Source organism: Rhododendron vialii, chromosome 8a (assembly GCF_030253575.1).
Source record: "Rhododendron vialii isolate Sample 1 chromosome 8a, ASM3025357v1".
Taxonomy (NCBI): domain Eukaryota; kingdom Viridiplantae; phylum Streptophyta; class Magnoliopsida; order Ericales; family Ericaceae; genus Rhododendron; species Rhododendron vialii.
The window spans coordinates 18,004,198-18,019,542 of record NC_080564.1 but is presented as its reverse complement, the minus strand read 5'-3'; the positions used below and the strand labels follow the sequence as shown (position 1 = coordinate 18,019,542).

General features: G+C 38.6%; 1 protein-coding gene across 2 annotated transcripts; it reads right to left on the bottom strand.

Moving 5' to 3' along the window:
* Positions 1–3,566: 3,566 nt before the first annotated feature.
* Positions 3,567–11,642, bottom strand: LOC131335691 (aluminum-activated malate transporter 9-like). 2 transcript variants are annotated; one of them, XM_058371165.1, is made up of 6 exons: positions 11,066–11,642; positions 8,119–8,256; positions 7,747–8,016; positions 7,490–7,626; positions 7,257–7,403; positions 3,567–4,418 (listed from the first exon to the last, which is right to left on the bottom strand). In XM_058371165.1, the coding sequence occupies exons 1-6, from the start codon at positions 11,442–11,444 to the stop codon at positions 3,768–3,770; spliced, it is 1,722 nt and encodes a 573-aa protein (XP_058227148.1). In that variant the 5' UTR covers positions 11,445–11,642; the 3' UTR covers positions 3,567–3,767. The 2 variants fall into 2 exon arrangements, with proteins under 2 accessions (XP_058227148.1, XP_058227147.1); XM_058371164.1 differs by having other exon boundaries at positions 7,747–8,256; positions 11,066–11,637.
* Between the last annotated feature and the right edge of the window lie 3,703 nt (positions 11,643–15,345).

The window sequence follows — 15,345 nt, the reverse complement described above, 5'->3', positions numbered from 1 at the left end:
ACCTTAACAATGCATTTGGATGGTGTGAAAGGGTAACTCTTTACCACCATTTTAAGCGAAGGTACCAATATAAACTCATCTTTATGATTCCTAAAATCAAGTAGCGACTACAAAATTAAAAGATACGCTGCAGTGGGTATCTCTCGAAGTGATGTGCCGTGATGAGTATTGCGAGTCTTCAAGGGAGGATCGAAATAGTGGTGTGGGCCCCTGCCGCGCGGCAGTGGGTACCTATCCACAAATAAAAAGGTGGTGGCACTCTTTTGATCATGTAAGTCCTCCCGCCCAAGCATTATCATTATATCCAACAAGCTGGAGATTGCTAGATAATTAACAAAACAAGTTGAAATGAAGTGTACCTTTTATAATTTATACCAGAGAATTCTGTTGGGTACTTCAAGTGTGCCATAGTTATTAGTTGGTGTCCAAATTCCGTGAGTCTGCTCACAAATCTACCTCCAAATTGTATGTCTGGTCTTGGACATTATCTTGCTCTTCAACATCTATCTAGCAATGTTAAGAATTGGACGATTTTTCGTTGCAGTAACACCATTTTTGTTGCAGGGAATACATTATTGTTTTTTTATTAGCAAAGAAAGGTTTCCATACCATTAATAAAATGATGCAAAACAAAATTTTTGTAGTGATATACTAAGAAATACATTAATTGTTAGAGGACGACAAATGCTATTTCCTTTGCAAAATTCATTCAAGTCTTTTGATGTGAATTTGCCTCCCTATCTCAAGGCTTTTATACATAACCACTTTGCTTAACAACAAGCACCTTGAACTTTTTTGAAAACAATTGAACTTCAGACTTTTATATTTCAGAGAAAAAGACCAATGTTTCTCGGTTAAAATCATCAATAATGGTGAGAAAATATCTATTCTTGCTGAGGAAATTACACATCGATTCATCAACACACATCAGTGTGAATAAACACTCCAAGGGCAACTTCAAGGGCTTTTGCATCTCTTGGAAAGCCTTTTCTAAACCAAGAGGCATGCTGCACAAAATTGAAACGCATCGATGAGTAGCGGAAGGCAAGGATACTAAATTTTAGTCCCTGAAAATTTATATGTCCAAATCTCATATTCCAAAGTCCAGTAATATCTTCATAGTACGTCTTCAAGCATTTAGTATCATTTTCTATATTCAATAAAAAAAATTCTTGACACTGGCAGTTAGCAATCAAACCTGTTTTGTCATCTGTTATAAAAAGATTGATTTTTCATGTGAATATCATAGCCATTTTCTAACAGTTGTCAAATACTTAAAAAAAATATTAGTTTCATGTTGTTGGAGACTTAAAAAACATTGAAATAAATTGGGTGCCTTCGATTTTTCAAGCGAATCGACATTTTACCTCATTAGATCTAATGTCAATCTTTTTATAAATTGGGTGCATTTATCTTCTCTCATGTCAACGCTTCAATGAACTCGTGTCCTTTTTTATCCATGACTAATAAAATCTGAAGTACAAGCCTCCAATGTACTGTATTGTACACCAAGTTCCAGAAATTTTTTTTTTTTTTCACAAGGAAATCCCGGTTCTACTCTAAACCAAGGGGAAGGGAATTTGAAACCACCACCTCATGAACTGAGTACGGGCAATTAATGCAATTCTAATTCTCAAAAAATCATCTCAAATTCATATTAGGAGAGGTTGTTTTCACATTCATACTCCATAGAAGGGTAAGATGTACGCAATCTTACCCCATATCTGTGAGAGCAATTTTGTCTACCCTCGCGAGGGTATGCTAATTCCGTGTCTTACTACGATAATTGGAACTGCTCATTTTATTTGAATTCAATTGTTAGGAGACTAAACAAAAATTCAGCTTAATCAAATATTGGCGAGTGCTCAATCTAACAATTCAATTTTTCAATCAAGAATTGGAATGAAAATAAACAAACTCCTCAATAAAGTACTTACTGATCCTCGATTGAGCTAAATTTTATCATGATCTCCTAACAAATAAATATGAAAAATTGAACAATTTCGATTAGCAAATTGGGACACAGAATGAGCATACCCTCATATGAAAAAATTGAACAGTTTCAATCAGCAAATTAGGACACAAAATGAGCATACATTCGCCGAGGATGAACAAAATTGCTCTTCATATCTGCAGGCTATTTCCTCGCTCCTCCGTGACCATGGAATATGGACAAGAGTACCCCGAATGAAAAAAAAGAACAAAGGTCACTCCTCTGAGCCACTCTCCCAACCACTCCTGCTGTGTTGGCATGCCCAACTCGGCCCAGTTAAAAAAGAAAAAAACAGAAAGAAGCAGCTAAAATCAAAATACATTCAAGTGGTTCAAAACGAGGGGGGTGGGTTCAGACGACGACCAGACCAACACCAACCGCCACGCACCGCTACTGTTGGGGATGCAGACGCAATTCGAATTTCCCAACAGCTACCACCATGAGCGAGTTCCACCGGAGCTCCGCCGATGACCAACAAATCTGTCATGAAGCTCCGCCGTCCACCTGGGGCTTCGGATCCGTGGACAAGACCAAGTACAAGCACGAGTCACCCGTCAGGTGGGTCCCATCCATGGACCCACGGAACTCTTCGTGGACCCCCACACTCCCGTCCATCGTCAGCGAATAAATTGCCGAGCACATTTTGCCGGCAAAATCACGACCCACTGAAGAGTTTTCCCGAGAAAGTGATGGCACTAGCCCAAACAAACCCAAATGATGCCTGAATGGGTTTTGAGAACCAGTGGTGTTTAATGTGTATTGGCAGGAAGAGAACAGAGGCAAGTTTAGGGAGAGAGAGTGTTCCGTGGGTCTATGGATGGGACCCACTTGACGGGGTGACCCGTGCTTGTTCTTGTCCACGGATCTGAAGCCCCGGCTTTAGTTGATGGCGGAGCTCCATGTCAGATTTGTTGGTCGGTAACGGAGCTATGGTGGTAGCGGTCGTCGGGGATCGCGGTGGTGGTGTTGGTCTGGTCTGGTCGTATTTTGATTTTAGCTCTTTTTTTCTTTTTCTTATTTAAACTGGGCTGAGTTGGGATGCCAACTTAACTAAAAGCAGGAGTGGTTGAGGGAGTGGCTCAGAGGAGTAATCCTAGCATTATTGAAAAAAAAGAAATTCAATGAATACAATAAATATCATATAGAGACGTTAGAGGTTGTTCCACTTTTTCAAAAAGTGAATTTTTGAAAAAGAAAGTAAATTTCAAGGTCAAAAATATGTATTTACGTAAATAAATTTTTTATTAATATGAATTTTGTTTGATGGTGAAAAAAAATTAAAAAATTATTTTTTATTTTCGTTATATTTGAGTTTGAAATTATCTTCTTTTTGAAAAAAAAAATTTTTGGAGAAAGCGGAACGGGGCCTTAGTAAATTATTTCAAAACATCCATATATAGTATAGCTTCAGTTGTAGTAATACATCAGTGGAATTTGCTTCTTATTCCTAGCGTCATATATACTTAACCATTCAATTCAGAACTGTCGTTAAATCGAATCTGCTCTCCACTCCCATCACTTTGCTAGTTCCCTCCATTTCCCCCTCCAGGATAACTCCTCATAGGCATCAGAGTTCGTCACACAAATCATATTTTTTTTTTTCCAGTTATTCAGCCGAATTAGCGTATTACAGGCAGACAATAAAGTACAATCATCATCGAAACGAAATTCTGAGACATAAGTAGAATTGCCACAACTTTGTGCCCCCAAGTTAATACCTTTCCTAGGTTTTCTGATTTCCTCTAACTCATATGTGCATGAAATAGATTTACTCCTATCCAAGCAACTGCCCCTCTTTCGTCCCAAACCTCAAACGCCCAATTAGCTTAGTCCAAAACCCTAATGCCTCAGCTGTTGGTGGTTGCTCAACCGGATCTTTAAAATTCGCTTTCTCACTTAGTTCCTCAAACGCATCAACAAGATTTTGAAGCCTTGCCACAAACTCAATAAGTAAGGAAGTAAATGTCACCAAAGCCAACGAACTGGCGTTTTCATACGTCTTTGACTCTCCTTCTGGCACTGCATCAGGTGGGATGAAGTTGATGCCCATGTTAACATTCCAAGCATCCCAACTCCTTGACATGGGAAGCGATCCCTGATCAACCACGGCTGCATTGCACGACTTCCATTTATTCAACTTGTTTTCATCATTGTACACATCCAAGATTGGAAAATCTTGGGGGTGTTGGAACTCCTTTGACTGGCTTCCGATTTCCCAGCTCTCCGCATGAACAAGGAGGTATGACTTCTGATCAACCTTTTTTTGCAACTCCTCTACCGCTTCGTGTACTTCGCACAGTATGTCTACTGTACCTAATTTCTCCATGTTTTCTAGTTTGTTCCCAAGCTCGCGTAACACAATAGCCCCTGCATTGCCAACTCGTTCAAGTTCACTTCGGAAGACCCGTCTTTTTTCAGGTGGAGCCTACATACAAGTACTGATACCATAAGTTACTTTGTAAAGGGTTCTAGAAGAAGAAAACATAAGAAAAACAATGTACCATGCTTATACTGTATATCAAAGTCTATATTGTGGAAAACTAGAAGCACATTCATCTCTACTATGGTAAACAAGCTTGTTGCACTTCCCCGCAATTTTAGGACCACATCTAGCTTTGGATGTAAGTGCCACGGATAACAGAAGAATATTTGGTAGCAGAGAATGTATGTACTGCTTGAATTGTTGACTAACCACATCCAGCTTTGGATGTAAGTGCCACGGATAACAGAAGAATATTTGGTAGCAGAGAATGTATGTACTGCTTGAATTGTTGACTAACTGCGTAGGATCCCTCAAGGAAGCTGCCTGACACTTTACTCCTTACATAAGGTAGAAACAGTTATTCACTTGTTTCTACAAAAAAATTAGATATCTCGCAATCTGCAGCATGGAATCGGGTCGAACGGGAGAGTTACAACTAGGGGTGTCAAATGGGTGGGTTTGGGCCAAATTAGATAAGTTGTAAGTGGGTTGGGTCTTTAATGGGTCAATGACCCATTTAGAACCTATTAGTTATGAGCCCAATTACTCATACCCAACCCATTTATTTAAAATCAAACCCGATCCGCTCATTAGCCCAATTATATATATATATATATATATATATACGGGACGGTTCCGGGGACACCCAAAAAAACACCTAAAAAAACACCTCATAGTTCCCGATCAAATTTTGATGATCCGAGCCGCTCAATGTGATCAAAACGTGATTTTAAGGGTACTCGCGAGAAATCAGCAAAAAAAATGACCGGTAAGGGCTTGATCCGAACAGTTTCGAACAGTTTTTTTTTGAACGGTTCAAATAAAAACTGCTCAAATTAAGTCTTTCCCGGTCATTTTTTTTGCTAATTTCTAGCGGGCACTCTCAAATCACATTCTGCACACATTGAACGGTTCGGATCATAAAAATTTGATCGGGAACTATGAGATTGAGATTTGGAGTGTTTTTTTGGGTGTCCCTTGAACCATCCCGATATATATATATATATATTAAAATGACTAAAATTCCCATATACACTAAAATGACCATATTACCCTTGTATATCTGAATAACTAAAATAACCTTGTACACTAAAAATTACCATATTATTCCTATGCGTAAGTCTGTTGACACAGACAAAGCGTGCACAGATCCCGATGTGGGGCCCACCACGGGTCCCACACCAAAAATCCGAGGCGTTCATTAGATTTAAAACATTTTTTCAAAGGCTCTTGTGAAAAATCAATTCGATACCTATAAGTACTCGATATAATCATATAAGTTTTCATTCAAGTTCAAAGTTGAATGAAAAGTTAGATGATTAGATCGAGTATTTCTAGGTATCGGATTGAATTGCTTTTTTGCGGGAGCCCTTGAAAAAATGTTTCAAATTTAATGAACGGCTCGGATCATTTGTGTGGGACCCGTAGTGGGCCCCACATCGAGATCTGTGCACGATCTGTGCCCCATTTGTCTGTGTGAATAGCACCTCTCTATTCCTATATACTAAAATGACCAAATTACCCATGTACACTTAATTACCATCCTACCATGTTCATTAAAACGGCCATACTACCCCTACACATTAAAATGACCAAATCCATGGCCTCATAAATCTATCCTCTTTTTTTAGGCAAAAAATGAAAAGAAAAAAAAAAGACTTGAACCCAGCCAGCAAATACTAAAAGCTAGTTTTCCACTAAATTCAGACACCTTGAATTGTGGGTAAGATCTCGTGGAGTAAATCAGTTTCTAGTAAAGGTATTTCCAGACCAAACTGTTCGAAAACTGATTCCCAAACGAAATGATCTCAAGTAAAATTGGTTTAGTTTGGATCTTGGATCTTTGGAGGGATTTATGGAAGAAAGAGAACAGATTGATTTCTCTCTTGCTGGAAGCCCCAAGCCGTCTTAGGTCGGATAACTATGTAGTATGTACGATATGCAGAACTAAATACCACATATATACGAGGAAAATGCACTCTGAAAATGAACGCTCTTCAGGAGGCTTAAGATGAGCAATAACATAAACAGCAATAACATAAACATCCAGAGAAATCCAAATAAATTTACACACAGAGAGAGAGAGAGAGAGAGAGAGAGAGAGAGAGAGAGAGAGAGAGAGAGAGAGAGCTTCCCATTGAAGAATCACTCCATTCGGTTGAAGGACAATGGAGTACGTAAGTCATGGATCTGATGCGGTCGGAGAAGATGACTCCCGTTCAACTCTATTTTTCTTTGGTGGGTTATTTTCATGACTTGTCATTTAAGTTGATCCAATTTTAGACCCAACTAATAAATGAGTTAACTAGGTTTGGACCTATTCTAACCCAACTAATAAATGGGTTGGGTTGGGTTGGGTCTATTTTTTAGTGGGTGGGTTTGGGTTTATTAATGGGTCTGGGTTTAATTTGCCACACCTAGTTACAACTTACAAGTTTCGACTGTCGTATACATTTCATGAAGTAGAAGCTGGAGCAAATAACTCAATAAGAAAAACAAAATATGAGTGCTGGAAAAAATAGTTGGCCAACTAAGGGCCACACCATCAACTGAAAAAACAAAAAAGAAAAAGGCTGTATTAAAACCTAGGGAGGTACACCAGAGCACAGAGATTAGTTCTGAATAGTGGTTTCCCACAGTAGCAAAAACAATTTAGCTTTTCCCCAAGTACTTGTTCGACAATGCAAATCATTAAAGGCATCAGGCGTGAAAAATCATTTATATCTACTTCTACAGGAAACAGCTGTAAAATGAAACTACATATGGAAAAAGAATGGCCACCTGTATTTCTGAGAGTATACAACCATGCAATGCCATGACCGTGAACGCACAATGTCTCAGTGCACCACTCACTTTTACATAGTTTCTCCATGGATATTTAAGCATTTTGTAAGGACCATGAGGTGGCTCCCAAATAGCAAATCCTACCTGCAGTTAAGCAAATGGGTAAACAAACAAGAAGTTGATCCATCACCGGCAATTAAATACAGAGCAGAACCATTTTAAAAGAATACCAGAGCATCCTCTTGGCTAGTAGATTGCACAGCTTCTCTGTAACCACTATACAGTGGGTCATCAGAAGCTTGGTAAGTGAGAATTTTCGAAGGAACTTTTACATATTCAACACATTTTAAATACCCATCAACACAACCTGGAGAGAGGTTCAAAGAATTTCCTCAATTTCAACAGAATAACAACAATAAAATGACAACGTTACTGGAGGAAATTTTCCCCAGAAATCAAATAATTGTCTAGGGAAATTTTTGTCAACCTTCCAAGGAATTCGCAATGCCCATGAAATTTTGTGCCACCAAACTGTGCAGATCCTCGCCAGCCCAGATAGGGTAAATGCATATATTAACTACTAAACAGACAGCAGCACCCAGAACAATGAGCAAGAATCGGGTTACGGCTGTGTGTATGAATTCTCTCGTTCTATACCCAGATACCATTATGAAACAATATGTTATCAAGAATACTCGGAATCCATATTCGTACGGCTTCATAGTGGGGTAAAGTTTGGCATAAGTGATAATGAACCCTAGAAAACCACATAAAATGGAAGTGAGAAAAGAATTCAAATGAAATAGACTACTCAAAATACAAAAATCTGAAAAAAAGAATACTGACTGCACAATCAGACCAGTGATAAATATGCTGGCAACAATAACTGCTTCTTCCCACTCTCCTGCCAATTGAGAAAGCTCTGCCATGCTGAGAGCAAGCCCTCCAGCCGATAATGTCCCCAGTCCACGATTAAATCCTTTGCTAAGCGTTGCACCTGAGGAAGAACTTATCCCATCAAAACTACACAACGAAATTGATACAATGATACTATGCATGCACATAAATCATCTGTTGGATCGAAAGAAAATATGCAGAAAACAAGCATCAGTGAAACAAGGATATGCTGAGATAAATGACAGGACAGTTACTTGTACAAACATACCAGAAGTCGTCGGTCTTCACCTATAAAGTTTGGCTAAGCTGTTTAGTCATTTGTAATTACACCAAACCATGCACACGAAAAAAACAAAAAAGGAAAAAAATTCAGGCGTTCAACTTGGAAACCCCGTCTGTGTATACCATGATGTCAAAAATGCCCAATGTACTATACTCCCAGAGTCCATCAAACCACCATGCATGTTTCAATTTTTCTGAAAGACAAAAAAAAAAAACGTTGCAATGTAGAGACAATGATAGGCGCATAGACAGTTATACAGAACCGAAATGCTACTGGTACATACAATCTGTGCACAGATTGTGCACAGATTTTGTGGTGGGGCTCACCATGGGTCCCACACAAATGATCCGAGCCGTTCATTAAATGTAAAACATTTTTTCAAGGGTTCTTGTAAAAAATCAGCTCAATCCAATACCTATAGGTGCTTGATCTAATCATCTAACTTTTCATTACTCGGAAATCTGAATGAAAATTTAGATGATTGGATCGAGCACTTATAGGTATTAGATTGAACTGATTTTTTGCAGGGACTCTTGAAAAAATATTCTACATTTAATGAACGGCTCGGATCATTTGTGTGGGACCCATGGTGGACCCCACCACAAAATCTGTGCACAATCTGTGCACAGATGCACAGATTGTCTGTACCAGTAGCATAGCATGGTTCTATACAGAAAAAGAAGTAACAAGGGAGAGTGCTAGTGTTTTACTATGTAACTGGCATGTTGAGCATTTTTTTTTTTGCTTGGCAAAACATATGCTGAGCGTTGTATACTTTTATAATGTTAGACATACTATCAAAGCTACCAAAACATTTTTTTTGCTCGACAAAACATATGCCGAGCGTTGTATACTTTTATAATGTTAGACATACTATCAAAGCTACCAAAAAAAATGCTTGCACCATGATATGTTACTTCTTCCCGGTGTCCGTGCCCTACATATTATTCAATGGGCATTTCCATATCGCTTTCTTGCCATACCCTACTAATAGGACAGGGCATGTTTAAACAGCCAAACAATGAGCTTTGCACACGAAGAAAGAAAGAATCTTGTTAATAAAAAATGAGAGCCAGATCGGTCAACTGATGGTTGTGATATTAAAATACCAAATACTGGGAACACTAGGATTTAAATTCTATTCTATTTTTCCAAGACCTGAGTTATCACCAATCAACCAGAACATCAAATAAATTGATAGCAACGTCATGAATTACAGCGTACTCCTCGATGATGGCTTATGTTCCATTTAACCGTCGAGGAGAGACGACGATACAAAATCCTGAATGTACTATTCGATTAGATGAATAGATAGCTACTAACCACCAATTATTCACCAGACTGGTAAACCAGAATTTGAAACTTTTTCATCGAATGTGCATCTATGGCAACTGAAGGAATGGTAAAAGCTGCTTATCAAAAAACGGATGCCAAAAAGCATCAAAACAGAGCTCCAAAAACATCACAGAAACAGTAATTATGGGACAGAGTGGCACAACATCCGAGGCCGGAAAAAGCCATCACTTGTGTCAAGCCACATCAACCATGTGTGCACATATTTATATTTTCATTGACAGAATATATCTTCTAGAACAAATCTCCTTGGTTGTCTCCCACTATTGGATGCGCATATCTTATCAACATTTGTCTTTAAGGAGAATACTAGTTTGTTATTCCCTTATTGCGAAACTATTTACCGCACTTTCTATACCAGAATTGCCCCCATGAATTTCAGTAATTTTCCTCTCTTCCAAAAATTCAACAACTGATCTCATCTATCTAATAAAATTAGCAACCAGTCTTCAACGTATCAGTTAAGGAATACTTTAAAGCAGATGCATTGCATAGGCACAACATATTAGGGATACTTATGCCACCACTGATATCAAGGTTAGAAATCCAATGGATAGCTAACGAATCATATCATTCCAAGAATATGAAGCAAAGTACAATGCTGCTTTTGGTGGCTTCAAATTTACATTGACGCAATCCCTCCTCTAGAATTGGGATTAGGACCAACTAAAATCCAAATTCAAACCTACTTGAACTTCGTGCCACATAATGCTTCATCAAAGACAAAACCGATTGTTTATTCCCCGTCATGTATGGGGCTTGTTTCTCTTGTTTGGTGGACTTTCTCATGTAGCTTGGGTGCATTTTCGCTAGAGTAAATAGACTAAACCCATGTTTTCACAAATTTCTAGGCAGGTCATTCTTCTCACTTACATCAACTAAAATACGATATAGCAAAAACAACTTAAGTACTTCCATTAGCCTGTAGTCCATTTAATTTTCCAGAAACACACCTTTTCTCTAGTTTGATATACTCCTCCAAGAAAACCCGAAGGGCTTGGTGTGGTGGTCGATCAAGGTATGTGATTTTACGGTTTGCTCTCTTCTAGGGTATCAGTTTCAAAACCTCCCCAGTGTTATCTATCCCTTTGGGGCCTCTCCAGGTTTGCCCGGCCGTTGATGTTCCCCGGTATTAGTTTACGTGCACAAGCTAGCTCAAACACCTGGGTTAAAAAAAACTACTGCTTCCGAGAAATACTTGTAAAACATTTTCCTACCCATGGAAAAGAGATTTTAAAATCACAGCATTAAAAAAGGCGAGAAATTACCATACCAATGCTGAATTCAAACACAACGACGACAGTAAGAATAGCCCAAACATAGTGGGTGCCGAGATCCTTGACAGGTTCCTTGAGGAAAATCAAGAGAGATATGAGCATCAGAGCAAGACCCATCTTGGCCGAGAACACGATCTTTCTTGGGTCGGATCGACCCATCTCCCAAGCCGTGACACAAACCCCCCGCAACTTCCCCCACGACCCGGCGAATTTGGCACGGACCCACCGACCCGAACGGGACCAGGAATTCTCCCCCGTCCCTTGGGTGTTCGGAAAGCCGTCAAGGTCGGAGTGCCAACCCTTGGGAGGGAGAAACCTCTCCCTCTCCCTCTTCTCCGCGAAGCTGTGCCTGAATGACCCAAACCTGGCCTCCATATTCCCTCTCCAACTTTGTGCAGGGATCAAAATTGGTATGTAGATAGTTTTGGATAATGGAAATTCGATGAGGTAAGAGTAGAGTTGCCGGGAGGAGGAGGAGGAGGCGGAGGAGGATGTTGATTGATTAACGAATGATGAGGGGTGGATTTGGGTGGACCATAACTCCGGAAGCTTTGAATCGGGTTTTGTTTTGCGAAAGTGATGCACACGTGTAGCATTTGCCATTTAATAGCTGTGCTTGTAGCATTTTGAAGTCCGTGGCGACACGTTGACATATGATAAGCTTTTTGTAATCCTTTCCAAAATTGGAGTAATGGTTAGTCCACGCGGCGGACAACGTGAAATTTTTTCGAATAGAAAAATAAATGAAAATAATTTCCCAAATCTAAGGGTGCGTTTCTGCAATCCGTCCGTCTACATTTTTTGATCCTTCGTTTTATTTTTAACAGGATAAAATTTTGATTATATTTTTTAATTGATAATACTTTTAGTATCTTGATTAGTTATTTTAAACAAAATTTTCAAAGCACCTACTTATAGATTACTCACTCTATTCCAAATTGAATGACAATTTTTTTATATTTGTGCCAAATTTCATTTTTTTATATCTTTCAATATGAATCTCAAAAAATATGCAATATGAATCTTGTTTGATAGTTTTCAAATAGTTCTATTATACAAAGTTTTCAAACTCTTAAAAAACATTATAGATTGAAAGATATGATTAATAAAAAATGACACAAATTTCAAAAATTATCATTCTTTTTGGGACGGAGAAAGTACTTAATATAATAAATTAAAAAATGATACGAACTCCCAAAAAGAACCAAAGAATTAAGATGGATGGAGAATTATTTAATGGACTAACCTATTGCAATTTTGCTACGTGCACAAACAAACAAACAAGCTCATGGGGTCCATTGATGTAGCCAGAATATTAAGGATATATATTAATTACGCATTATTTTGAGTTTTTACTATTTTGTTAGGAATATTATAATTTAGGATATGTAGCATAGAATAATCAGTTCCCTAATTTGCTTTTTCTATTTTCGTTAATTTCTTATTCTCCAAGAATTAGATTGCTTGGTAATAATTTTATTTCCTTTATACTATTTTTACATTATTATAAATTGAGTTGTAAGTCTTAGGGCAAGTTAGTTGTTTATGAATGATTAACAAAATTTGAGAAGTTTTCTCAATATTGTGTGTTCGTAGAGGGAGTACATGTTCATACTTATCCGTGATTGTCCTTGTTAAGTGTCCTTCTTTTCCAACACACCTTCCTGCATCAATTGGTATCAGAACTTGCCCTCAATTCCGGATCATGGCGCGACAATGGGTTCGTTATGGTCGTTATGTTGTTGCTGAATATGTGTATGATCGAAGCAAAGTTGCACGAGTGCTTACGCCACAACCTCGCCTTCAAATATAAGGTTGGAAAACCCCAAGCGTAGGGCTAGATCATCGATAGCATAATAAACCGGTAAGACCAATATCGTACCACAGGGAATTAGAGATAGTTTAATCGGATTGTAGGTTTTATATGGTGGATTTCGGTGTTTAAGACGGTCAACTTGGTTTTACTTTAAAAGGTGGAAAACTATGGTAAAAAGATTAGAAAAGTGGTTTGTACTTGGTAAAAACAGGCGACAAGGTCTAGGGGCTAAAAACGCCCGATGACTTAGCTAATTTAACCGTTTCTTTCTAACAACTTCAAGTCAAGACGTAGACAATCTTAACCCGAAGCACTCAACGTTAAAAGTCGAGCATAATCATGGCATTAGCTCGGAAATGACTTAATCTCTTTTGGAAGACATTTAAATCAAACGACGGGAGTGTTAAAAGTCTTAAGCCCCATGTGCAAGCCGAAGGTTGAAACTCCAGGCAACACACGGTCAAAGAAGGTATTAGCCCTTTGGTTTGGCCGAAAATTAGAGGTTAAGCCTTCTCCTTGCTAAGGCCATGATCAATTTATAAAAAAAACCCCATTAAAGCAACTAAGCTATGGGAAGGAGATCACCCCATGACCAAGCCTAAGAACTACTCACACATTGAACTAAAACTAAGCATGGTATGAAAATGAGCCAAAAGATTTAACCGATAAAAACTGAAATAAACTTGATATTACTAAGGATCCGAAACGTAGCTACAACTTTAATACTTAGAAAATTAACAAACAACTAAAACTTACAAGTGTTCTTGAAGGAAATAGCTAAGAAAGCTTGAAGGACATTAATGGAGTTCTCTAGGAAAGCAAGAAAGATTTTGACCTAAATCTAACTAATGGCCATCCCTTCCATAAATGGCATACAAGCCATATATATAGGGCCCTAAAGTTAAGTTACAAAGGACCAAAAAGTCCCCCAAAATATCCCAAAAATATTCTATAAGTGGAAACTTTCCATAAATGGAAGGTTGAAAAAGTTTCAAAAATCTGTAGATTTTTCCATGTAGTACCGGTACTGGAAATCCTCAATACTAGTACCAGGCTTCAACGGGCTGAAAAAAATGATCTCTGGACACCCAGTACTGGTACTGGGAATTGGCCAGTACCAGTACCCGTTTGACAGATTTTTTGGGCAACTTCGCGAGCTCGCTCCAGACACTCCCAAAATCCGATTTGGGTGTTCTTTGGACCATTGGAAAGCTTGTTGAATCTACTTTTCTAACGCAAGTGGTTTGGATCAAAAGTACTTTGTACATCAAAAGATATGACAATTCTACCCTCAACTAGTCGGAAGATGAGTAGCTTTGGCAAAATCCTCACTTCTCCTTCAATTTCCTTGAACCTTGGGCGTCCCAAGCAACCTCCAAACCATCTTTTCGAGCACCACAATGGGGGTGGCACGTGGCCTTGAGTACTTGGTTGCACTCGGATCATTCCTTAGCATTCAAACACACCTTATTTATACAAATTACCTGAAATACACAAAAATCTACCTTATGTGCAATATCGCAAAAAAACGAAAATATATATGTATAAACACGACATACTAGATGACTTAAGCACCAAGAATATGTATTATTTGGTACTTATCAATGAGAAGCATGAATGAAAGAGAGGTTTCAACAACTTGAGCAGCGGATGGAGGAGACGTTTGGAGTGCTGACTAATCAGATTGTTGCCTTGTTTGTTGGTGTAAACCCGTCTCGCCGTCGTCTGGTTCAACCTCAGTTTCCGAAAGAGGAGGAGGTGTCCGTTGATATTTCTATGACCAAACCATTGGCCGGTAACCATCAGTCAATTGGGAGGACAATGGTAGATGAAGCTATCATTGAGTGATCATTCATATCAAATATTATTCCAGATTCAGTAGTAGATTGGAGTAAGTCGCCAGTTTTTAACGAAGAACCGATGGAGAAAATTACAAATGGAGAAAATAAAAAAATATTGCAAAAATAAAAAAAATTGTTACGATGTTGGCAATGTTGGAAATTAAATTTGTTGATCTATTTTGGGAATTTATTAAAGAATGTTGCAAGTGTCCTTGTGTTCACATCTCCATGAAAGAACCAAAAACTTCGAAGAAGTCCTCTGCTTTTTGTAGGGGGATGAAAACAATTGATGCTTCGGATCAATTGGATTGCAACGGCTTATTCGTGCCGCTTCACCGGAACCCTAGCTCGACGTCTGAACCCTAATCTGCAAAATAGACAGGGGGTGAGTGCACCTTTGCCTCTCGTGGCAAAGGCCCTCCGATGCCTTTGTTAGTATCACGTACTAGAAAACTCAACCCTAATTTTCAGTAGGAAAGCAATAATAATGCAATGTATTGCGTACCTTTTACCTCTAGGTTTTCCTCATATTTATAGATTTATGGATGCTTGCTGTCCAAGCATCCTTATTGCCGTAGGATTCCTAACTCGTATAGGAAACCCAGGATATCAAGGAGTC

What these genes read in the sequence shown, in the direction of transcription:
- LOC131335691 (XM_058371164.1), bottom strand. Translation starts at nt 11,444, where the DNA reads ATGGAGGCCAGGTTTGGGTCATTCAGGCACAGCTTCGCGGAGAAGAGG. An exon ending in TGTGTTTGAATTCAGCATTG is followed by an intron (nt 8,257 to 11,065) that starts GTATGGTAATTT and finishes GTTCTTCCTCAG; the next exon opens with GTGCAACGCTTAGCAAAGGA. An exon ending in GTATACTCTCAGAAATACAG is followed by an intron (nt 4,419 to 7,256) that starts GTGGCCATTCTT and finishes ACTTGTATGTAG; the next exon opens with GCTCCACCTGAAAAAAGACG.